At 33.8% G+C, this 25988-nt stretch overlaps 1 protein-coding gene across 3 annotated transcripts; it reads right to left on the bottom strand.

Annotated features, from left to right (window-relative positions):
* Positions 1-879: 879 nt before the first annotated feature.
* Positions 880-14151, bottom strand: LOC106080067 (pre-mRNA-splicing factor 38B-like). Of its 3 annotated transcripts, XM_056041156.1 has the most exons (10): positions 14000-14149; positions 13015-13111; positions 8163-8341; positions 7459-7527; positions 6589-6740; positions 5670-5730; positions 3380-3499; positions 2592-2740; positions 2032-2187; positions 880-1804 (listed from the first exon to the last, which is right to left on the bottom strand). In XM_056041156.1, exons 3-10 carry the CDS (start codon positions 8316-8318, stop codon positions 1261-1263), a joined length of 1407 nt encoding a protein of 468 aa, XP_055897131.1. In that variant the 5' UTR covers positions 8319-8341; positions 13015-13111; positions 14000-14149; the 3' UTR covers positions 880-1260. The 3 variants fall into 3 exon arrangements, with proteins under 3 accessions (XP_055897131.1, XP_013096822.2, XP_055897132.1); XM_013241368.2 differs by lacking the exon at positions 13015-13111 and having other exon boundaries at positions 14000-14151; XM_056041157.1 differs by lacking the exon at positions 14000-14149 and having other exon boundaries at positions 13015-13130.
* Between the last annotated feature and the right edge of the window lie 11837 nt (positions 14152-25988).

Genomic DNA, 25988 nt, shown 5'->3' with positions numbered 1-25988 from the left:
AATCAAGGGTATTGAAACGGCTTTGATTTAGTATTTCAGGCGTTTAAAGAACAAACATCAGTAAGACAGGTCCTGCCTTCAGTGACACTTCTATGTAATTACAAAGCCAGTACTTGAATACGCATCCTCCTTTATACCCAAGAAAACATTTTTTTAAAAAATGTTTTTGCACAAGCATATATGCAGACCCAAGAAGAGAGTTGACTAGATAGATGCACCAAGACAAGATTTAAAAATAATAATGTAAAAAGAACAAAAACAACAAAATAAATTAGAAAGTCACAAAAGGACATGGGAAAACCTATGACTAAACCGAGTTTAAATCTCTAATTATCGCGATCAACAAGGTACAGCATTCTAAGTTAATCTAATTTCATAATGTGCATTATTGTTATTAAAAAAAAACTTTTGTAATTTTAAACAAATCAGTTTGGATCATAAAAATATAAAAAAGGGGGAACAACCTGAATTCAAACTCTTGGCTCAAGCCAACAGTGTGACCACTCTGCTAGTGGAGGGACTATGAACATGGAAGATTGTGTAGGTAACTATTGTTTCTATAGTCAAGTCCTAATTTTCATGTTGTGTTCAGATGATGAATTATGAAGGGAACTAATTCAGTCATGTGCAAATTATTTTCCTTCTCAAACAAAATAATTACCAATAGTTAACTAATTTTTTTATTGATTTTATTGTGCTGTAAGTAAAAATAAATAATTGTTTGAAATTTCAGCTTGATCTTGAGATTGGGTGTGGGAGAAACAGAGTGAGTTCATTTAAGCTTTATAAAAAAACTTAAAGGTAGACAGGAGTTATTTATTGGTTCTAAAGTTAGATAAATTCCCAACTAATATTATAATCAATGAACACAATAATCTGTTATGTATCATGGACAAAAATGTTTATTTGTTTAAAATGTGGGCAGACAAGTAAAAATGAATATTTGTTTTTCTAACATCTTATCACATAACAAGTATATGAACTATTGAATGGACACATGTATGTGCAAAACATTTGTTTAAATATCAAATAAAATGGCTAATTAATTTGCCACATTAATGAACATCTGTTAGCAGTTATTTTAACATTAAAACATCAGTTCCCTTAACAAAAGGGAATGCAACAATTATTATTCATGTCTCACTTTTAACACTTGTATTTCAAAGAAAATGACAGAATGTACAACTGTTTTAATATAACAAAGTGTTAAAATACTACTCACTTAGTTTACGTTTATAAAACTAAAACAAACAAAAACATTTAATGAGATCGTTTTCTTTCCTTATCTTTGTGCTTGTGTTTTTTCTCTTCCTTCTTATGATGCTTGCTGCGGTGCTTGTCTCTGCTCTGGTATGGGGAAGACTCTCTGTCCTTTGACCTGCCTGGTGAGGTGTCTCTCTCAAAACTGTCATCAGGGCTGATGTGTCTGTCTCTGTTAATGGAGGGTGATCTTTCTGTTTCTTTTTGGTAAGGCGAGGCATGCCGATCAGGTGACATATCCCTGTCATGGCGGAGCGCTGGAGAGACTCTTTCTCTGCGGTACGGAGACAGATCTTTTTCTTTGGGGTGACGCGAGTCTTTACTTCTGTGTGGCGGTGAATCCTCCCTCTCTTTCCGTGATGATGAATTTCTTTCTCTGTAATGAGATGATGGATAATCTTTCTCTTTACTGTGGGAATGCTTTTTCTCCCTGGACCTTGACCTCGACCTGTGTTTGCTATGCTTACTTCTCTTGTGTTCTTTTCTCTCTCTACGCTGCCTTTCTCTCTCTCTTTCTAATTCTCGTGTAAAATCATCTTTGGATCTATAAAATTTAAATTGTATCAGTTTTATTTATGTATTATTACACATAGGTAGAAAAAAATGTTTTTGTAAAGAAAAAAGTTTTGTAAAGAAAAAAGTTTAATTTTAATCAAAAGTTTAGCTATGCAAGGCATCATTTAAAAAAAAAAAAACAACTACTAGTACTACAACTAAAAACTACTAACTCTTTAAAAATGAAAATGTACTAAGGATACATAATGTTATTACCTAGAAACTGGACTATGTCTTGGTGATATATGCCTTCGAGGAGGTGACCGCCTTGGAGATCTCCTTCTAACAGGGGAATATCTTCTTGGAGAGCCTCGATATGAGGCACCGTTTCTGAAATCTTCTCTGTTGCTGCCACCAAAACCACCACCCCGACTGCAAGGGAAAACACAAAATTATCTTTAATTTCAATAAAAAAAAATTTGATTAAGCTTATAGGGCAGTGTAAATAAACTCTTAAAGCCTTCATAGACAACAGTTAGGTATTTTTTTTGTTAAGCCAAACAAAAATGTATATCATTATTTATTAAAACATTTTCATTGTCACTTTTTAAATATTAACCAAGGATTGCTTTAAATATAATCTGTTACGCTTACTTTGTCCAACTCTTAATATACACTCACAGAAGAAAACAAAGTTCCAATTCAAAACAATCAAAGCTTAGTTCTTTATGCCTTAATCAATCTTGGTATTATATATATTTTTTCTGATTGGTATACTATAATAAAAGAGTGAGAACTGAATTAAATAAGGATAAGACAAGCCAGAGTGAACATACCCTCTTTGAGACAGAGCTGCTCTTTCAGCTTCCCCAAAGGAAACTTGATCATCTGGTATATGCTGTGGCTCTTCTTGAACCTGGTCTCCATAGCCCTGAAAGCCTCCTGCCGTGACTGGTCTGGTTCTTAGCTTTTGGTCAATTTCTTTCTATAAAAAAGAGAAGTTATTCATAATCAATTAGAAAATAATTTTTCTTACTATTAGAATAAGCTTTCTTCATGTTAAAAAAAAAAAGCAAAAGGTGTAAGATGGTCAAAAGTGTGCACAATTCTAGACAGTGTTTGTTGTTGCTTTTCTTTTAAAATAATAGAGAGAAGAATCTTGTGCTGTAACAAGTGAATCATTTATTTCAAGCTAAAATTCTGCTGGATCTCATTCAATATAGTGCTCCACAAATAACACAAATGTATTAGGTTCGAGTCCCATACTTGTCAATCTTTTTTATGACAAATAAAATATGACTGTTTACTATACTATTCGAACATAATGTAGGTGTTGATTTTTTTTATTTTATTCTATATTATTTATCTAAATTTCAATAACTTTCAACCCAAACAGAGAAAAAAAACTGGCAACTAAGTAACAAGCAATGAAGATAATAATTACAGCAATAACTGTCAAATCAATTAGTAATCTAGTCAAAAAATGCCCACATGCCAGAAGCATGGTGTATTAAAAGGTTTGTGCTAAAAGTAAAATATATAAACACAAAATAATAACAACAGTATAATTCAAATTTCAACTAAATTTCTCACAAGGAAAAATATGAACATGGGATATATTTACTTGAATAGGCACAGGAATCCTGGGAAACAGAGTGGAGTACCATTCCAATTTCACCAGCCACTGTCGCAACATCTCACCAATTGTCATCATGTGACCACCACCGGCCTTCACATCTAATTCCTAAAAAGATAAAAAAAAAAAAGAAAAAAAAATATAAATCATTTTTTAAATCAACACAAAAAAAGTATTATATAGCATGAATAAATATAAAAAGCATAATAATATTTGTCCCCATCTGTGAAAGAAAAGTTATTGCCCCTAACAGTGTATTGGTGATACATTAAAACAAAAGTCCCAGAGCTGTGTGAGAGGTTCCAGGACTGTAAATCAATCACGGTTCTTGTCCGCTATTGTAGTAGCATTTGAAAAGTTGTTCCAGAAATAGTTAAAACTGCAGGTTTAAGAAGAATTAAAATAGTTGAACTTGACATGAAGTACTTGTCTAACTATTCACTGATGATTTAGGACCTCACTCAAAAATACTTACCTAGATTTATACCACAAAAATCAATTGCAATATGGACTAAGATAACTTTTTTTTTCATTGTGTACAGATAACTTTTTTTTTCATTGTGTACAATGTTACAAGATTATAAAAGAAAAAAAAAAAAGAAATAAACATTATATATATAAAAAAAAAAATGGCCCCCTTTTGGGCCCCAAAGAAATCTATTATAACCTCTTCTCGAGGCGTCCGTGAAAGACTTTGAAGTAAGCTGGGAGATTTTGGAAATCCTCACACAGGCTAAGGCATAGACCCTGTACATACAAAACAGCACATCAATTATGGGAGCCATAGAAATAGTTAGCATTGTGTTAAAATGATCTAAATGCACACCTATAAAACTTTCAATTATCTTTTTCTTTTTAAACTTAATTTGATAAAGCTATGCTGCTATATTATTTCCAACTTTAAGTTGAACAGTCAGAGTAAATCCAAGTTATATATTTTTTTTTTAAATACCCAAGTTACACAAATGTATTGACATTATCTAATAAATATTGCTATGCTGTTTGAAAAGGTTCATGCTATACTATTAAAAAGTTCAAGGTACTTTGATTCTAGATGAAAAATAAGCACAAGTCTTCTGGTGCAAAAAAAAATAAAAAATAATTAGTTGGGGGCCTATGCCAATTCTAAGTAATTAATATGTTCAGCTGGCAGTATTTTTAATATCAAATAGACATTTTAGATAACGGCAATGAAGAAGGGTTGGTCGATTTCAAAGACATACAGACTGAGAATACCTATGTAGAGACATTTCAGCTACAGATCAATCACGCATAGAATGTGCGAAAATGTAAGCATGTTGAAAACAACGATAAAAACTGATGTATTAAAAAAAAGCATTTAGCTCCAGCTAATAATAAAATATATATATATATACCTTGCAAATAATAAATTATATCTAAGGGAAAAAAAGTGTGTGATTTCAATGGCTATGAAAGCTTTATCAATCTTAATGACAAAATAAAAAGCTCTACTAATCCATATTAGAACTTTGCTCTTTTCAATCAAAACAATATCTAGCTTTCACAATTTAAAAAACAAAAGCAAGGATTATTAACTGGTGTCACCCAACTCCTGAAAGCAACTTTTAAAAATACTGCCAGCATTTTTTTTAACTGAGTAAATGAAATCAGCAATGAACAATAAATTTAAAAACAAAAAACACAATTAGAAATTCTGATAGTACTCACCAGTCAATATAGTGAGTCGATCAACAGCTCAATATCCATATAGAACATGGATAAGTGTGTGTGTTGTAAGTGTGTGTGTGTGTGTATTGTTTAATGTACAGTTTGCACCAAATACTTGGCCCACTTAAAACAGATACTTCTAACATTAGATTTTAATTGTACTTTTACAGCCTACAATATTCACAGGGTCAATTGAACTTTCAAATATTTGGTGTAAAAAACAAATTATTGAAAAATAATCTTTATTTTTTCTATTTTTTTTTTTTTGCGAGTTCAAACTCAAATCTTTAAAAATAGATCTAAAAATGTATTCTGAAACCTGATAACATGAACAATTGTATTGCTTTTTTATTAAAAAATGTTTTTTCAATAGAAAAAAAAAACTAATGGTTGTTTAAATAGCAATAGTACTGATTCATTTATTACAACAGAAATAGATTAAAATTTATTCCCTTTGAGAGGAGAAAAAACATATGCCATGCTACTTGGTTTTAAAATGTACCACAATGATAAGGAAATTGTCATAGTCACTATGGACATCAAGTGAGCCAAATATGGTGCAAATTGTGTTCTTATTGTTGAATCATACCTCTTCATCGTCCAAATAAGGTTCATACCAATCCCATAAGTCTCCAGGATTCTGTGTGTATCTGGGCAAAGATGAAACAAACAGAAAACAAAATTTATGATACAATCAAAAAGAATTAAAATGTGTAACTAAATATTGTCCTTAGTGGATCTGCATTCAATAATTGCCACTTTAGGATTACACAAACATAGCACTCTATCAAAAACGAATGTGCAGATGTGTAACTGAGAAAATGAGATAAAATTCAATTCTTTCTGGGTTTTAATTTGTCTGCTTCAGTAGTTGTTTTTTTTTCACTAAATGAAAACAAAAAAAGACTAGTAAGTAACTAGTAAGTGTTGTGGAGCGTTTGTGCATAATTCTATTCACTGAATAGATACGGAAATAAGACACTATCGCAGATGAGGTTAGAAATAGGATTGAATGGTTGACAAAGAGTAAGTTGAAATAAGAGAAAAGTCAAGAGACGAGAGACAGAATGACATGTGTTTAATGTAGTTTTTGAAGCAAGCTTCATTTTGTTTAACAGTTCAACATGCGTTTCTACATATATCTAAATTGGAACTGAAAGATGTATATACTGTCAATAAAAATTAAGTTCCACCAATAGTAACCACACTTAGTTAATAACAAATTATATCTCCTATTTTTTCAGATTCATTAATATTCCAAATAGAGATAAACTCTAAGATTTCTTTACACTTGGTTATGCCATTTTTTGTTTCAATGTTTTTATACAAATTATATATGGCTGAAAACATAATGACCATTAATATATTGCCACACCATACTTTTAAAAAAAGGGTAATTCTTAAGACAATGAATAAAATTCATATTTTGTGTGCATTTTCCCTCTTTTACCCTGGGTATTACATGTTTTGTTTTTTTTTTCAAACTATGACAACAAAAAAGCACAAACCTGATATACATAAATCCTAATCCCCTGATGTAAGGGGAGTCTCCGTGTGTTATCAAGTTGTTGACTTGCTTCTTGGTCAGCTTAAGAGTGAACAGCTTGAACAGCAAGCAATAGGCACTAGAGACGATGCCACCAGCACCCACCCCTCTCACCTTAGGACAAAAGATGACAGGTGTGAGCTTCAAATCAAGGTCATGGTGCTATCAGGTGCGATAGTACTTATCCAGCTACTTGCTATCTTATTTATAGGTTGGAAGCACAATCAAATGGGAAAAAAAAAATTAAACTACTCATTACTGCCCTTTCCACTTAAAGTAAAGTAAAGTTTCCCTTTCAGACATGTGGTCTATAGGGCAGATGATGTAAAGGTCATCTGATTCTGTGGCCTAAGGTTAACGAGGGTGTCATGTGACCAGCACAATGACCAACCGCCTTTATTTTTCCCCAACTAATGTGGACTCAGAGGCGCCCGAAGATCCTGAAATTAAAAATCCCAGTCTTCACCAAGATTCAAACTCCGGACCCCGGTTCGGAAGTCAAGCGCTTTACCGCTTAGCCACTGTGCCTCCTCCTTTCCACTTAGCATGTATGTGAAATATTAACCCAAAAGCTACTATTTCAACTCCAAAAACAAAGAGAAGTAACACACAAAAAATTAACAGAGTAGCAAATAAAATACACATCTACATAATAAGCCACAATAGTTAATGAACAAGTAAAGCTAATTATTATACTTACTAATATATATATATATATATATATGTTTGTTAGGCACATCTGCATACTTTCAGCCATGTTGATATATATGTTAGACATATAGATAGATAGGTAGATGTAAGCTAGGTAGATATGCAATAAATGGTTACTTACCCCTCCACACATGCCCGTCTGACCTGCAGTCTTTCGACTCCCCTTTTCCCAAGGTTCTAAATGCTCTACCTAGAAGAAAGATAAATAAACAAAATAGATTATAGCTTTTATATTGCGCTACTTTCATGCTTATAGCATGGTCAGAGCCCAATTGTCCAATCTCATTTGTGGACTGCCATTAGGCGCACAGTAAACACAACTCTGCTCAAGTCAGGTGTCTAACCTCAAGCCCCCTTTATAGGTAGCCAGCCAAGCCAAGTTCAAGAGTACTTAGCATCTCAACCACACTTCCCATCACAAGAAAGACAAAAGTTTTTCTTGAAAAGATGTAAAAAAGACTGTCCTAAGGTATGAGATATTCATTGATTCTTCTTCAAGCCAGCTTTTGCTGAAGACATGCAGGATTTATTTCAGGTTTTATTTTTTTGTAAAAAAAAAAATAAAAGCAGTGCAGAAGTTTAAAAACTAAAAAAGTATTTTATCCGTTAATAATTTTGGAAAAAAAAAACAACTTCCACAAAAGTAAGACCCCAGAAAGTCAAGGGACCACTCCACATACCTAAAGGATAAGGTAAACATGTTTCAAAGTCTTTAATCTTACGGACATAAAAAGAAAGTTTCTTCCTAACAGCTGACTACATAACAAAAGTGAAAGAAACCTCAACTTTGAGAGAGCTAAAATATAAACTTGACTGGAAACTTACTCTGTAGTAAATCTCATCCACTACCTCATGAAATGTTTTCAGTTCAAAGAGTTGGACTTTGAAATAGGGCGAAGACTGGATATTTGTAAGTATGAGTGTGTTGAGATTCATGGTCTTATCATTGCCCCAAGTTGTTAAAGCATTGCTGGGAGCCATTTCTGATTTGATACTTCTTTAAACTGCAATGCAAAAAAATAATTGTAATAAATTAATTTAATGAGTAAATAAGACAAAATATCAATTTTTACCGTCAATGTTTAGTTGATGTTCCAAGTTTATAGCTCAAATTTTATAACCTTAATAATAAGCTCTAAGGAATTATATTCAAACTGCCAATACCAGCTGGATTCCAAAAACATGAATGCCAGGCAATGGTGGTAATTGATGATTGTGTCTAGTGCATGTGCTAAAACAGTCATTATAAAGTGACAATTTGATAATTGCCACCATCAGATCATTGAATTATTTTTCATCATTTAGACCTAGGACTACCATTAATGTGGAAATAACTGTAAATTCCACACATTCCATTATCAACAACTACTGAACTGTTTATAAAGGCTCTACCTTGTTATAAAAACAATAGTTATATCTACATGTAAATTATCAAGAACTTTTATTGTTATCAACATGTTTGTAAATTATCAATGATAGTATAAGTATTAATAAATAAGCATGAAAATATAAAGTCCAGTCCTGATCAACAGATCATGTTAATCAAAACAATACTAAGCTCAGACTATGATGAAAGATAAAAAGGTACCCCTTTCAGTAATTGCTAGCTATCAGAACAGATGATGCAAAGCTCATCAATATAGCCGACACTGACAGTTAAAGAGGGCGTCTGGTGGCCAGCATAATGATCAACTGCTTTTACCTCCCCAATGTACATCAGTTACCCATTAGAGTTGGGTGTACTCAAGTGTCCTAAAAATTTGAGACCTTTCCATCAACAATAAGTTCTAGATAATTTATATTTATAATTATATAGATCTAGTCATCTATATTCAATATATGTAGACTATTTTAGATCTAGTATTAAGTAGTATATAATCTAGTCTAGATCTAGCATCTAGAATCCTAAACTAAATTATCTAACATAAATCTATTAATAGATCTAGATCTAGACTAGAAGATCTAGATCTAGTTAGTCTAATATTCTAGATTAGATGACACATTGAATTGATGACATTGATGTTAGACAGATTAAGATAGATCAAGGTTAAGGTGACCAGATATTTGGCAGGCGAAAACAGGAAACATATTGATGATGGGACATAAAAAGAACAGGCCTACATTTTTTTTAGCAATATTGCTTTCAACAACTTAGACGTATTTACAATACATCACAGTGTAACACACAATTTACAAATGCAATGTACACTCACACAATAACTTAAATAATAAAATAATTGTAGGCTTTCTGAAATGTTTTCCAAAGACCATCTTTCTGTGCAATCCATCTGAGAGTGTTAACTTGTCAAATAGGCTGCTTCTCTCTCTGAAATACTCAGCACAATTTTCCTAAATGTTTACAAGTGCCGCTGCTACATCACTTTTTCTAACCAACTCAAACATTCAATTAGAACTTCTTTGGGGAGGACTCTTTAAAAATTAAATGCGTGTTTTGGAGCATTTATGAACCAATTCATCAATGGCATAAAAGATACTTCAAGAGCACTGACATTCTGTCCCTCAATAAAAAGAACTTCTGCATGGAATATTGTCGCAATGTTTTGTACAAAATGCAGTCACAATTCAGATCATAGATTTTCAAAGAAGCTTTTGATTACGATGGATCACTTCTTTTGAGAAGAAATTTGATTTCAAAGCAGGATATAATAGTTTCTCCACCGAAGGTTTCAGAGCTAACTGCCTGGTCTTTCCATAGCCCAAAATTCTGCTATATTCGAAATAGACAAATATGCTTTAAAAAAAAAAAATTTCCAGCAAAAAGGAGGCACAAAAATTGTATCAACATGGGAAACAATTCGTTTTATTGTGGACTTGAAGCATCCACAAACGCTGTCTAAAACTGAGCATCACTAACCAGATTCTTTACTTTGTCCAAACCTTAAGTTACAATTGCTTCACTTTGGTTCTTGCACTCATGTATTTTGGGTCCTACATTTCTAAGCAATTTCAAAGTACAGTCCATTGATCGAAAACTTTTATTATGGAAAATAGGCAAAGTACTTTTAGCGGCTGCGAATTAATTTTATGGAGGCTTACTGGTAGCTTCCTTTTGAAAATTACAAAAAAATCTGCATCTTGTAAGCTAGCATCTCACTTGACTGTGGTTGATTTTTCTTGCCTTCTTTAAAACCAGGAATTCTGCCTGTAGGTCCCTACTAACTTTGATGTTTGTTTTGTCTCGACATTTTTACCCTGTCATTGACTTGAAAAGAAGAAAAAGGCGAGCAAAGGAGTTTTGGAATTGATTAACAGAGTCATCGAGAAACATGCGGAATGGCAAAACATCAAAAGTCTAAAGAAAACGTGTGGGCGTCAGTTTCTGAGAAGAAAGCAGGATGTTGCAAAGTAAAACACAGTAATCAGCTAAGAAGCGAAAACAAGATAATGATCAAGAAGGAAATGCCGCAAGGCAGCACTTTGAAGTCATTACCCAAAAGATTAATAAAGATTTTAAAATTAAAGCCGAACAATTTATGAAACGCATGACAGATGGTCCAAAGCAGGACTGTTCCCTCTAGGTCTGGATGTCTGGTCACCTTATCTAGTATACTAGATCTATCATACTATTGTCACACTATTATGACTACTATTGTCACCTAGATCTGTATCTATAATAATCTAGTCCTAGACTGTAGCTAGACATTTTATATATTATAGATATAAGTAATTTTTTTTAATACTAATAAAATTTATTTCAAATATATTAATTATATTATAGACTAGATATTCTATAGATATAGAATATTAGATAGGATAAATTCTAGTCTACTAGTTAGTACTAGACTCTAGACAGTGACTCTAGTCTCTAGACTAGTCTACACACTACACCTAAAAGTTAGATTTAGATATATAGAGGAGGCTCTTATATAAGGGACACCCCATCAAATTCTCCTTCATTGAACGCGTCACTTGTTTTTTTTTAAAATCTATTTGTTTTTATGTTTGGAGCTAAAAATGACGTTTCGGTACTGCGCATGTCCAATTTTAGATAAGTTTCAGTATTTTTGTTCCGCTTTTCCAAATCAGATGGCAGTTTTTTAGATTCTCGGTAACCATGTATGTGAAGCTATTGTTTTAACCTCTCCCGGCACTTCACACCCATATAAGCGATAAGGGCTATATTATTAGCCTGTTTGATTGTAGACTGATGGGCATATCAAAATAAGCTTCCAAACATCTTTAGAAAGACATTCCAATCACATTTACACTGTTAGCTGTTAAATAAAATTAAAAAAGGAGCTGTCCCAACGAATAATAATGAATTTAACACATTCTCTTTTATTAGACACGGCAAAATCGTAATAAGAAATATTATTGGGATTAATAAATCTATGATTTTTTCAATGAATAAACATGACCTAGATCGAGATATCTACAATATATAATTTATGAATAAAAGAAAAAGTGCTGGCTGCTAATTTGAAGCCAGAGACCAAGCCCACTGCATGTGATCACACCAGGTGAGCTGGCGGTGAGGAGAGGTATACACTAAGCGTGTAGTGTCACAACCTATCAAACAGTCAGTGGAGGGAAGGGGGAGAGAGTCATGAAAAGAATTATAAGCATCTATGGAGGGAGGAGGTGTTAAGGTGTAACAAAACGAACATCCAAATTATGAAAACAAGAAGAGAGTCCTTGGATGGGAATTAAAAGAAAGAAATTAAAAAGCCAAGTTGAAAATATTATGTTTATTATATTATAAAAATTAATTTATAGATATATAATCTATATAGATTTATTTCTGTCTGTTTCTACACATAGATTATATATATATATACTAGACAGATATTACCCGCTGCCCACGGGTCTTAATTTGCGTATTGCTGATGTAGTGACTGATATAGTGCATTAGAAACTATTAAAGAAAATAATGTTATAAGTAAAGCGAATGCATGAATTCATGAATAAAAAAAATACCTAATCGACCTACATTCCCACGATATTAAGAATAGAGTTGCACTCATGTAAAAATGCTTTAGAAAAACAAATTTGAATGTTAATTTGATTAAAATATGAAATGAATGGACTATAATTAAAATGTTAATGTGTTAAAGTATAAAACTATATTTGCGAAGAAAAGTTATATCATCTTAGAGTTGAATTAGAGTTTTAGACCTAGGAATGGAAAGATGTGTAACATTACGGTATTGTCTAATGAAAGAATGTACATCAGGAATTCTATATTTGTAGATAAAAGGAACGCATTTATGTAAAAAAAGATTTTTAAACACAAATTTGAATATTAATTTTATTAAATAATGAAATCAATGGACCTTCTTTTGTATTTTCATATGTCAAAGTAAAAAACTATATGCGCAAAGTGTAGTTCTTAAAAATAAATCTAGATCTAAATCCTTTCAATCTTTTTCATGTCAACATTGTAAACAAAGCCTAGATCCATATAATACTATAGCTTAAATAGAGTCGGTAAACTTTGTTTGTTTTAGGGGTACGATACATACATTAAGGTCTAAGTTAGTACCCAAGGAACATTTCTGCCAAGTTTTATCAAGATTGGTCAAGCGATTTTAATTTCTATTCGTAACATACATACATACATACGCCTTACTTTCTACTTTATAAAGTATATATATATATATATATATTAAAATAAATTTATTTATTTTAAGACTAAGACTGCTTTAATGATCCTTACGGAAATTTGTTGTGATTACAAGGACTCGTTTCTCATATATTTTACAATAAAATCTTGACTTTGGCCGATGGGTGGTAACACAGCTATTTTGATTGTCCTTTAGTTGAAGAATAATTTTGAATAAGAATCTGCTTTCAGTTTTTTTTTGTAAGTTAAACCTTCACCAAATAAAAAAATATACTCAAAATTTGACCTAGTTCCCGACCCGAAAGTCGGTGTTCAGATATAAGAATCTACTTTTAGATCTAGATCTTTAGTCAGTAGTCTTAGTATCGTGACTCTATACATAATATATACTATACTAATATTACTTAGTCTTAGTATACTATAAAAAAGGTTATAATCTACTAGAATTAGATCTAGAGATAAATAAAAGTATAACTATTAAGATCTTTATTACTATAAGTCCAAGTCTAATAAGTCGGCTCGAAGTTTAACTTATCTTATAATTATAATATAATAAATTATAATGATTAAAATTTATTGGTTATATCCTAGCTAAAGTCTAAAGTAACATTTATGATTTAATTGAAAACTAGATCTACTTGATCTAGAATTCGCCTAATTGAATGATAATCATAATCATTGAAAATCATTCATAATCATAATGACATTAATCTAGACTAGATCTAATGACTAATGATGACAGTAATAATGATACTCTAAACTTTAAAACTCTAAACTCTTAAGTCCTCTAACTCTAAGTAGATCTAACTCTTCATTGTGACTGACTAAGTAAGACTTCACTACTTCAGACCAGTCACGCTCACAGTGAGTGTCTGAACTCACAGAACTGACACTGACTTGTGACTGACAGTGACAGTCTGAGTCTCATGAGACAATGATGAGTCTGAGACTGACTGAGACACTGAGTGTCTGTCTCTTTCTTTTTTTTTTATTTTACTTAATAAACTCAATTACTAATTTAGGTCTATTTTAATTTTATATTTGAACTTAAGTCTATAAATTATAATAAACCACAAACCAATGAATATAAAATAGAGTAAGAGTCTACATTAAATGGAAGATCTAGAGCCTAGAATAATTTCTTTTAATCAAAACGTCTTATTTGAACTATTTCAGTAAAGTAGATCTACTCGCTACACCTAGTCTAGTTTTCGATAACAACATATACTAGCGCCACCTAGATATAGATCTATGTAGGGTTTATTCGGTAAAGTTAACGAAAATGTCCGTTAAATTACGGCAATTTTCGGTAGTCTTTATTACCGGTTATGTTGTCACACTTGTAGATCTAGATTCTAGATCTATAATCTATATTTCAAAACATTTAAAGATAATCTTTTAGCGGCCTCCGGTGTAATATGGTCCTACTGTATTTTCGCGCATATAACCCGAAGGTCATACACGTTTTTACAAACTTATGGCAGCTGTGCGGGGTTGACATAATTTCTTTTACTTATAAACATATTAACGGAAACAATGGGCATACCGATGAGTCTTTAAATAGGCCAACCTCCTATGGTTCGCTATGTGCAGGTTGTGAAATGTACATAGGAAAGCTTTATATGAGCATCTCATTATGAATGGCAACGTCTTCCATTCCGAGTGTAGTGTTGAGATCAGAAAAAACTATTTTAAAAAAAGTGTGAAAATTCTATTTCCTGACAATTCATCTGAAAGCAAACCTTTTTGTTTTAAAATTATTGTACTATCATGGCCTATAAATGTTGACAACATTAAAAAGGCTGATTAAATTAATGTCATTTTCTGATTTTTTTTTTTATCACCGTTGATGGAATACCCTAAGTAATAATAGTAATCAAAGAGTCATTTTGGGACTTTGTGAAACAGATACAATAAGCATATTTGTGAAACAAATAGCATATTAAGATACCAATGAAAAATCCCCCGTTGTTTTGATTTAAAAAAAAAAAAACTACAACCCCCTAGCTGTATCGAATATTGGTGTCTTCATCATAAATGGGCAGAATAATGACATGACTATCGAGCATTACTTCAAACATTATTTGCAATATCCTAACCGCGCTAACCATAACTTTAAAATGTCATCAACGCTTTCTATAATTTGAAGAATTCTATGACTTGGTGCAAAATGTGTATGTGTTTTTTCCTTTTTTTTTTTTTAAATTCCGTTTTCAAACCATTTTGGTCTATATAAGGGCAGATAATGTAAAGGTTATCTGTTTCTGTAGCCCACGGTTAACGAGTGTGTCATGTGGACGGCACAACGACCAACCACCTTTACTTTTCCCCAACTGATGTCAGGCACCCATCAGAGCTGGGTGAGCACATGTGCCCTAAAGATCCCGAAGTTATAAATCTCAGTCTTTACAAGTATTCGTACCTGGGACCCTAAGGTTTGGAAGCCAAGCGCTTTACAACGCCTATGACTTGGTGCAAAATGTATAGTTCTTTTTTTTTTCTTATTAATATGGTAGTTTCTGCAATTCAAGAGTATAATTTATAAGAAAATTCCCCTCGTGCCCTACAAGGTATGGCCTAAATATTTTAATGTGCTTAAGGGGTTAACAAAAATTAATTTGTGTAGCCTACTCCAAAAGGATAGGAACGCAAAGCAGCATCAATCATGAAACACTCGATACTTTTCAGTTCATTGTAATGTCCAAGAGTGAGAGCGCAATCAAAGTCTTAGTCTTTTCAATTAGCGACCTTACTACTCGGACGGTCAGAAGAAGTACTTATAGTAGATTGATATGCTCCACGCTGATAAAATAAAATTTTGATTTCAACTGATTAACAATGATGAACACTGAGATATATTTTATCGTCGTAATTGGACAGTTCTCAAGTATTTTTGTAATGTAAATGTATGCAATAAGAAATATATAATAAAACGTGTTTGTTAATGTGAAACACCCCCCTATTAAGTTAATATAATGAGTCCTATAATCATGTCATGACACATTTAGGACTACACGTAAAAAGTTGTAGCTGAAATAAGAGTAAGCACATCATTGCTTCCAGAAGGTCGTAACCCTACGTACATACTAAAAAAAAAAAAAGGAATGCCGTTTATTAAAATGTACTAATGCAATCGTGGTAACTAGATTTGTTGTTTTTTTTGGTCATAATCTTGGTAAGGGGCCCATCATCATATTCTTGAATCCTAAACCCACGAGTACCTTGCTACTCTAATCTCTTCCTCTCTCTCTCTCTCTCTCTCTCTCTCTCTCTCTCTCTCTCCATTGAATGACTCTGCCATCGCTTTTGTCTCTTGCCTTTAAACTACTGTGCAGTACATCTCAGATATAGGATTACTGATCAGAACCTCCCCGACATGTGAAATGAGAACGGAGAAGAAGAAGTCTCTTGCCTTTAATATTTTTCTCTCTCAATCTTTCGCTCCCTTTCTATAGATACGAGACAGAGAGACACATCCACGCCACATAAACGTTGGACATACACGTATAATAGGACTACTGCTCAAATTTTCAAAATTTAATCTCCAGGAGGTCGTTAAAATTGGAACTATCCAGATCATTGTATAACAGCCCAGAGAGCATATACCAGGCAGCCATTTAGCCAAACAATACACCAAGTTGACAATTAACACTTTCATCCCATAGAAACTATTTAAAAAGGCATTTTGTAAAAAAAACTTTCATTGCTTACAAGACCCAAAGGTGGACCTTTCGATGGTCGCAAGTTTTTGTGTGAAACATGACTCTCACTGGAGAATCAAATTTAATCTTTTCTTTATTTGGATGGGCCTTAAAGTTGATTAACTCTTGTTTTAATGCGTAATGATAAAAACTTTTTAAAATTAACAACTGTTCTGAATATATTTTTTTTATGTATATGATTGTATAGTTAGTCAAAGCCTTTGGCCATCTGTAAGGGGAGAAAGAAGCTGTTGCAAAAGTGGTTTGAAAAATGCAAAACCCCAGAAGAGCATCTTTCTTTTACTAGCGCGTAACGAAGTCTATATATTTGTCTCGCTGAACTGATGGTAAGCCCAAGAGCATATAAGAAGAGCTAAAGACATTTTGCTACTTCGGGAACTAGACGATTGTGGTCATGTGGCTATTGCATTATTTTCAAGCATCATTTCTCACGAAACAGATAATAACGGAAGTAGAACATTAAGCTGTAACGTGCTATAGCGTATATATTTGAAGACAAAAATTATAAGATAATGTGTTATAAAAACATATTTGGCTTACCAAAAAAATGGATGGTTTCCTAAATGGACAAGTTGTGAACATTTATCAATACAGCCCACTCCTATAAGCCTATATGCCCCCCCCCCCCCCACCCAAAAAAAAAAAGTTTGTATTGAAGAGAAAAATTCCGAAAATGAATAAAAAACCAAAATGGACTTCCATCCGAAAACAATGGCGTCAATCATATTAGTTTTTTTCAATTTATCTAGGTTACTGCTTTGTCTGCATTTACATTTTAAATATTGCACTTTTCTAAATGGTAGGCCTATAAAGTATCATGGTCAATTATGTTTGTTATTCCTAATTGAAGTCGTTTGATATGATTCTGACGTTCTCAGAGTTGAAGAGGATTAATCCTGGCTCAAAACTACCGCAGGACGACTGGTGATGGCGGCGATGAGGGTTCGACAATACGCAGAGCCGGTCTAACAATTACGGGGCCCTATGAGAAACGGATTGCGTGGGGACCAGTCCAGTCTGGGTAAGGATACGGATAATAAGTGAAAATTAAGATTTTATCTTAGAAAATAAATTCGTCTTTGCATTTTATACATTCTTTACTAAGTACGAAATCACGATCAAATGAACGAGCCTTGTGTGTAGCGAAGTCATTCAGTATATCATCACAATTCTGTTTCCTACATCGTTCTCGCTCAATAGCATGAATTGCCAAATTGTTCAATCTAGCTGACCTCAAGTGATTCCTGATTAGCTTGAGGCGCCATAAGCTTCTATCACCGGATGCAACAGTTACGAGTATTAAGTATAATACTTTTTTTTTTATCGCGCCTAGTATTGGAGTTTTCCATATGCCCCCTATTGAGTGACAACCAAAAATAACAATTTTATCTATATTTCATGAGATTTTTTATAGTTTTTATGAGATTTTAATAATTTTAGAAGATTTCCAGGACTTTTTCGTATATTTTGCAATTTGCAGGAGCTCCTGAAGAATCAGCAAACCGCAGAAACCCTGTTATAATGATTAAATTTAATAACTTAACCAAGCATTAACGCGGGGCCTATGAAAGCGCGGGACCCACTGCGGTCGCATATGTTGCAGTGGCCCTGGATCTACGACACGACTAGGCAGCTATCCATTGGCACGAGAATATTGTTTAAATTAGATAGAACAATATAAAATGAATAGAGATAAATTTAGTTACAGAGAAACACGTAATTATATTCTTATGATAGAGTATATCCACACTTTGGTTAACTAAAATCAAAAAAAAAATTAGCAAAAAACATACGCATACTTACATTATTAATAGGCCCTAGGCCTATAATACAATTAAGAAATATCTGGTATTAGCTCACACTTAAATCACCACTAGTACGAAAATGAATTGACATATAATAGATAAACAATTTTGACGATGCACACTCCTGCTGTCTCAAATTGGAATAAAATGACGAGAGGGGATAAATGCGATTTTATATAGGCCTATAGCCTTGATGTTTCATTGGGGGTGGGGGGTGGGGGGGGGGGTTATCCGGAAGATGCCTTTACATTGAAGAGAAACACACAATGTGACAGGTCATAGTTTTTACACGAAAAATGGTAGGCTACTAGAATTGTTCACTTGCGATTAGCCAGCAAACATATTGGCGAGATGAATAGACCACTGACTAACCTATATCCTTTCACTCTAGCTAGGCCTAAAGTACGTGTTCGCCAATGTTGTGGCAACGAAAATAGGTCGCAGGCTGATTGAGGAGATCAAAGGTGGTGACAAGAAGAGGAAGGGTGGATATATAATAGGGAATACTAGGCGTAAATACCTTATCATTATAGCAATCGTAAAAGCTTGTGACAGACTAGCATACCCCAGTATATGGTTAGTGATGGGCAAAAGTGAACTAAAAAGTTCGAAACTTTTAGTTTAACAAAAAAAAATTAAGGGCAAAGTTTGGCTAGAATTTTTTTTTTGTTAAAATCATTTTTTTTTCAGTTAATAACTAATATGTTCAATTAAAATGTGTAAAACTTTTCAACATGTGGAAGCAGTTGAAACAAACATCCCTGTTTTCTGGTCATGTGATAACTTTGATTACCGTATCCAAAAAAAAAAAAAAATAAGTATGCAATTATCAATTATTTTGTCAGTTTGCATTTGAAGAGGGTAAATTAAATGCTGGTAGATGAAGTTGTGGGAGTCAATATCTGCACTTGAAAGTAGCAGTAAAACCTTCGAATCTATGCAATATTATGAATGGGGTTGTTTCGAAATTTGTTCAAGTCACGTGGTGATATTTAATTTAATTTCTGTTAGTTTATAGTGCGAATCTGATAAACGTGTTAGGTCAATGTATATATTTAGTGGTTTTAATCAATTCATTCGCGGCAAGCGATAGCCTTGATGTCTCATGGGGTGGGGGAAACATTTTTTATAGATGGCGCGGAAGAAAATAATAGGTTCTAGTCTCTAGACCTATTATTGAGTTCTAGGTCTAAATCTACAGTTAGACTTATATAGATCTAAGCGCATTAATATAACTAACTCTAGAAAAAAACATTTTAATCGACACCCTCCCTGCCCAAAAAGTAAATAGACTGTGTCCGACTGATTTTAACAACCTTGTCAATTAGACGTGCACATGTAGGCCTAGCTAGTGTGTAGTCGATGATTGTAAGAACACCATGCTTTCTTTCCCCTAACCCCCAATCTGGTCAGACGGATCTACGCGTGACCTCCGTGACCCCTATGTCTATGTCGAAGCTAGGCGCCGGTGCAGATGACAAGACCATCCCGCGTTTTTGTCCTTGCGCGTTTAAAAGTTATGCAATAGTGTTTGTTGTAGGCATATACTGAGTGGTCAGACAAGAAAATAACACATTGGTATGGCTATTCAAGCGTGTACTTTACACTAAAATAGTTACAGCGTAGAGGTCAAATGTTTAATTTAAATTTCCAGCAATTTCGTTTTTATTTCTTTGGTAACTATAGATCTAATTAATGTGAAATTCTAGACCTATTTTAAAATGAGATTTTATACGTTACCGATATAAGTAAGAGTGTCATTTATATTAATAATATAATTAATTATATAATAATATAATTAAAAAATAAAAGTACCTTATACCCTTCTTTTCTAAAGGTTTTAATTCAAGGCAAAAATACAAACACACTTAGGCTATTTATTTATAAACATATTTCTTTTCTCTCTTTTTTTTTTCAAATTTTATTGTGCGATACTAACTCTTCCTATTAATGATTTTATTATTCATAAATATTTCTACAATGTTAAAAGAATTAGATCGAACCGTAGGCATACAGTCAGTGCCGGTCTTAGCAGGCCACTGCAACCTAAGCTGCCGCTGTGGGCTCCGCACTTTCATAGGCCCCGCGCGAATTCTAGGTGTAAATTGTTAGATTAAACCATTTAACTTGCTATTAAAAATTGTAAAATATACGAAAATGAAAATCTGACCTCAGAATTCATCCCCACCCCCTAAAATAAAGCTAAGTCTAGTGGCAATACGTTCAAAACGAGAGATAAAAACGTATTCCAATCGTATCAAAAAAATGCTCCGCAAAAATCTTATTTTCTGAAAAACTAATATAGGCTCCCATCGTGAGGTCAATGTAATGAAAAAGAAAAGAATCTTAGTTTCAAAAAAAATAATTTAGTTTTTTTTATTTATATTTATTTAACACTATGTTTAGAATCCAAATTTACGTCATGAAAATTCATTAAAACGAGTCCGTTGTTTTTTTTTCCAAAATAGTGAGCATACATAATGTTTAAGCGTCTTAAAAAGTTCTTCCTGGAGATAGAATTGAAGATGCGGTTGCTTTCCCCTCAAGTCGGCAAGGCATATGATTCCGAGCGGGCTATTCAACACAAAACAAATATTACTAACAACATGCGAAAATTTTAGGCCAGAAATGAATAGGCGCCTATGAAAACCCCCTGGGAATTCCTCTCATCATACTATATCGTTTTGTTATAGTTTCCACAAAAAAAAAAAAAAAAAACTTCTTCTATACGAATATTGTGTTTTTTTTTAAAGTTTTCAAAGGATATTATAGGCCTAGCTAGTGTGTAGTCGATGATTGTAAGAACACCATGCTTTGTTTTCCCTAACCCCCAATCTGGTCAGAAGGATCTACGCGTGACCTCCGTGACCCCTATGTCTATGTCGAAGCTAGGCGCCGGTGCAGATGACAAGACCATCCCGCGTTTTTGTTCTTGCGCGTTTAAAAGTTATGCAATAGTGTTTGTTGTAGGCATATACTGAGTGGTCAGACAAGAAAATAACACATTGGTATGGCTATTCAAGCGTGTACTTTACACTAAAATAGTTACAGCGTAGAGGTCAAATGTTTAATTTAAATTTCCAGCAATTTCGTTTTTATTTCTTTGGTAACTATAGATCTAATTAATGTGAAATTCTAGACCTATTTTAAAATGAGATTTTATACGTTACCGATATAAGTAAGAGTGTCATTTATATTAATAATATAATTAATTATATAATAATATAATTAAAAAATAAAAGTACCTTATACCCTTCTTTTCTAAAGGTTTTAATTCAAGGCAAAAATACAAACACACTTAGGCTATTTATTTATAAACATATTTCTTTTCTCTCTTTTTTTTTTTCAAATTTTATTGTGCGATACTAACTCTTCCTATTAATGATTTTATTATTCATAAATATTTCTACAATGTTAAAAGAATTAGATCGAACCGTAGGCATACAGTCAGTGCCGGTCTTAGCAGGCCACTGCAACCTAAGCTGCCGCTGTGGGCTCCGCACTTTCATAGGCCCCGCGCGAATTCTAGGTGTAAATTATTAGATTAAACCATTTAACTTGCTATTAAAAATGTTCCTGGAATTCTCATGAAATTGTAAAATATATGAAAATCTGACCTCCCAATTCATCCCCACCCCCCTAAAAAAAAGCTAAGTCTAGTGGCAATAAGTTCAAAACGAGAAAAAAAAACGTATTCCAATCGTATAAAAAAAACGTATTCCAATCGTATAAAAAAATGCTCCGCAAAAATCTATTTTCTGAAAAACTAATATAGGCTCCCATAGCGAGGTCAATGTAATGAAAAAGAAAAGAATCTTAGTTTAAAAAAAAATAATTTTGTTTTTCATTTATATTCATTGAACACTATGTATAGAATCCAAATTTACGTCATGAAAATTCATTAAAACGAGTCCGTTGGTGTTTTTTTTTTTCCAAAATAGTGAGCATACATAATTTTTAAGCGTCTTAAAAAGTTCTTCCTGGAGATAGAATAGAAGATGCGGTAGCTTTCCGCTCAAGTCGGCAAGGCATATGATTCCGAGCGGGCTATTCAACACAAAACAAATATTACTAACAACATGCGAAAATTTTAGGCCAGAAATGAATAGGCGCCTATGAAAACCCCCTGGGAATTCCTCTCACTACACTATAATGTTCTGTTATAGTTTCCAAAAAAAACTTCTTATATACGAATATCGTGTTTTTTTTTAAGTTTTCAAAGGATATTATTAGAATAATTAAAATTTATATAAATATATCAATATTCAAGTAATTTTGTATATTAATTTATTTATTAAACTAAAAGTTAAAAAGGGTAACCTTGGAATAATGATTTGGCCGCCCAATAGATTCGGCCGCCTGCGTGTAATGACACATTGCACAATATGTAGCGGCGGCCCTGATTACATGTGAGATTTCAATAATATTTTATGCCCAAAGAATGTCGCCATTTGTTAAACAGTGACTATTAGTTGTCATCCTGGTATTACGGGTGCTTGCTACAAATTCAATAGATTCGATGAAAACATTGTTTTGAATCAGAGCAGTGTTCATATACATACATGCTGCTGGCAAACACCTGAAAGTAAGGTTTCGCGTTTTCCTTGATATAATAAGGCTAGTCTTCGAGTCCGAAGATTAGTGAGGAATGCAGTATTTCCCGTGGCTGCGCAGTCCCAGCTGTGACCAACATATTTTGCCACATTCAGGGCAAGCATAGCCATTGTCCACAGGTGGTCGATTTAGATTTTCTTTTCGCCGTCTGCGTTTGTCCTCGGCAGCAGATTTTCTTTTGGTCACAAATGTGTACCCCGCAGTCTTCGTGAGTGACCTCCAGCTGTCTCGTTCTGAGGCCGCATGCAACCAGGTGCTCTCTTCTATGTCAGCCAAGGAAAGTTGACGCCTAAGCTGGTCTTTGAAGCGCTTCCATGGGGTGCCTCTGTTACGTCGACCACCTTATAGCTCACCAAAAAACACTGCTTTTGGCATACGTTCGACTCCAATACGGGATACGTGCCCTACCCAGCGTAACTGTCGGACCAAAAGAAGTCCCTCTATACTGTCCATACCGGCGTTCGCAAGGACATCGCTGTTTGTAGTGCGGTCTTGCCACCATATGTCTATGTTGGGGCGAAAGCATCTTAGGTGGAAGCGCTCAAGAAGTCTTAGATATTTCCTGTATAGTGTCCATGTCTCAGAGCCATACAGAAGGGTTGAGAGAACCATCGCCTGGTAGACACTGATTTTTGTAGGCAGGCGGAGCGATCTGTTCCGCCAAACTCTCGCCTGAAGGCGTCCAAAAGCGCTACTGGCCCTGGCCAGACGGTTATCAACTTCCCTTGAAAGTGAGGCGTCATTTGACACTATACTACCTAGATATGTGAAGTGGTCTACCACATCAAGGGGCTGTCCGTTTACGGTGATCCTTGGGGCTGAGTTTCCTTGATATATTAAGTATGATATAGCATTTTAAACCTTTTGATAGAATTACATTAAAATAAATTAAAATATGTTTTGACCAAATGAAAAAAAAAAGTATATAGATCTATTTGTTAATTGTGAATAACATGTTCCAATATTTGGCCACTGTCTTTATTTTTTTTTATTGTCAGTTATTCCCAAAGTGATATTTTTACTTGGGTGTCACCCCCCTAGCGGGTGTCACTCGGTGCGGAACGCACCCCCTAGTGACGCCACTGGCCAGAACACATCTTTTTTTTTTACTCCGCTATTGATGGAGAATAGCCTCGAGGGGTAACTGTAAAACTATACAGTACCCAGCATATTTTCATGACCAAGGCGTTTGACCGTGTCAGCAGAACCGGTCTGTTTGCTGTATTAAAGAGAATTGGCTGTCCAAACAAGCTAGAATTAATATAGATCTAGAGCAGTGATGCTCAAAATACGGCCCGCGGGCCACATTCGCCTGCCACGTGTTTTCATCCGGCCCGCTGAAACGTCGGTACAAGGTGTTAAAAATTCCCCCTCCAGTAAAAAAAATATTTCCCTACGTTAGGGTAAATAAATTGTTACCGTTAAGCCAACAGATTTGTTTTATAAAGAAAGAGTTGCTCTTTTAAAAGAACGTAGCATTAAACAGCTTTAAGAAACCAAACACAAAAACAAATAAGGCGACATTCTTGGTCGGAGTCGCGATTGTTAGATTACATCTAGAATGGATGATTGACGAGACATGAAGCCATTTTCCGAGAAAAATGCATAAAAGAATACTTGCTAGTTATGACGGAAGAATTAATGTGTCCTGAAAAGAAGATTGCTGTTGGAGCCGTCCACCTTTCTCATGACAATTAGAAGGTGATTGAAAAATATGGTAAAAATTTCCATGCATTCAAAATCATCAGAAAAATCATATATCGAAATATTTACTTTTGACTCTGACGAGTCTATCGACACATCTGATACCACTCAAAATCTAGGTATTTTTCGTATTTATTCGCGATACAAATAGCAGTTTTTTAATTATAAAAGCTAGAAGCTATGAGGAGCATGGGATCACCACTGGCGAAGTTCTGTCAAAGAAGTTTCAACCACTACTATTTTAAATTTACATAAACGATTAACCCAATTGCATTAGTTCAGGAACAAAAGTCAGATTATTCGCAGACGATTGCATAATATATAGAACATTAAAAAAAAACAACACAAGATACATTAATACTCCTTCTTCCCTAGTGCTATTAGAGCATGGAATGGGTTGCCTGAGCTAGCCAGGAAAACCAGTGACTTGGCAGAATTTAAGTCATTGGTTAATATGCATGACTGAATGCATGACGCGTAGGACGTAATCATCATCTTTTTTTGAAGTAACGTCTGTATTATATAAGATAAGATAAGATCACATAGGACCTTTCGCTCTTTCTTGGAGAAACTATAGTGGAGGGCATAACTAACGAAAGTGTCAGAAGTATAAATATTTGTAGTGATGAATCGTGCGAAACCCATGTTACGCCATGTCCCATGGACAAACATCTAGATTTCTAGATGAAGTGCAGCGACTTGGCGTCTCATTCTTATCTATACAGCCGGATATTGAAAAATTGGTTTAAAATAATTAAACCTCTTATTAATTAAGGTACGCACTAGATTCAGGTGTTCGTAATAAAAAAAAAAAAACAACCTTTTTGTTGATGTGGCCCGCGACACGACTGTCGGAAATGACAATGGCCCGCCGGACGAATAAGGTTAAGCATCACTGATCTAGAGCTAGGCCTAAATATCTTAATTTGGCATTTGGACATGTTCAAGAAGATTTCTATTACTTGTGATGAACATACGGATTAGTCATTATAGTAGTTGACAACAAATGTCGTCACAGATGGGCTCCTTGTCCATCCCTTACTATCTGAAGAACACTCATAGTTCTGTGATAAATGTTTTCGAAAAAAAATATTTTAAAAAATAAATGTATGCAAGACAATATCTAATACGTGTTACTTAAATATATTGAAACAACATAAACTTATTGTAACATTTCAATATTACAGGACATTTAAACATGTTTAGTCTTAATTTAGTTTCG

The sequence above is a fragment of the Biomphalaria glabrata genome, chromosome 9 (assembly GCF_947242115.1).
Source record: "Biomphalaria glabrata chromosome 9, xgBioGlab47.1, whole genome shotgun sequence".
Taxonomy (NCBI): Eukaryota; Metazoa; Mollusca; class Gastropoda; family Planorbidae; genus Biomphalaria; species Biomphalaria glabrata.
The sequence above is the reverse complement of the archived record's forward strand: the minus strand, read 5'-3'. Positions and strand labels throughout refer to the sequence as shown.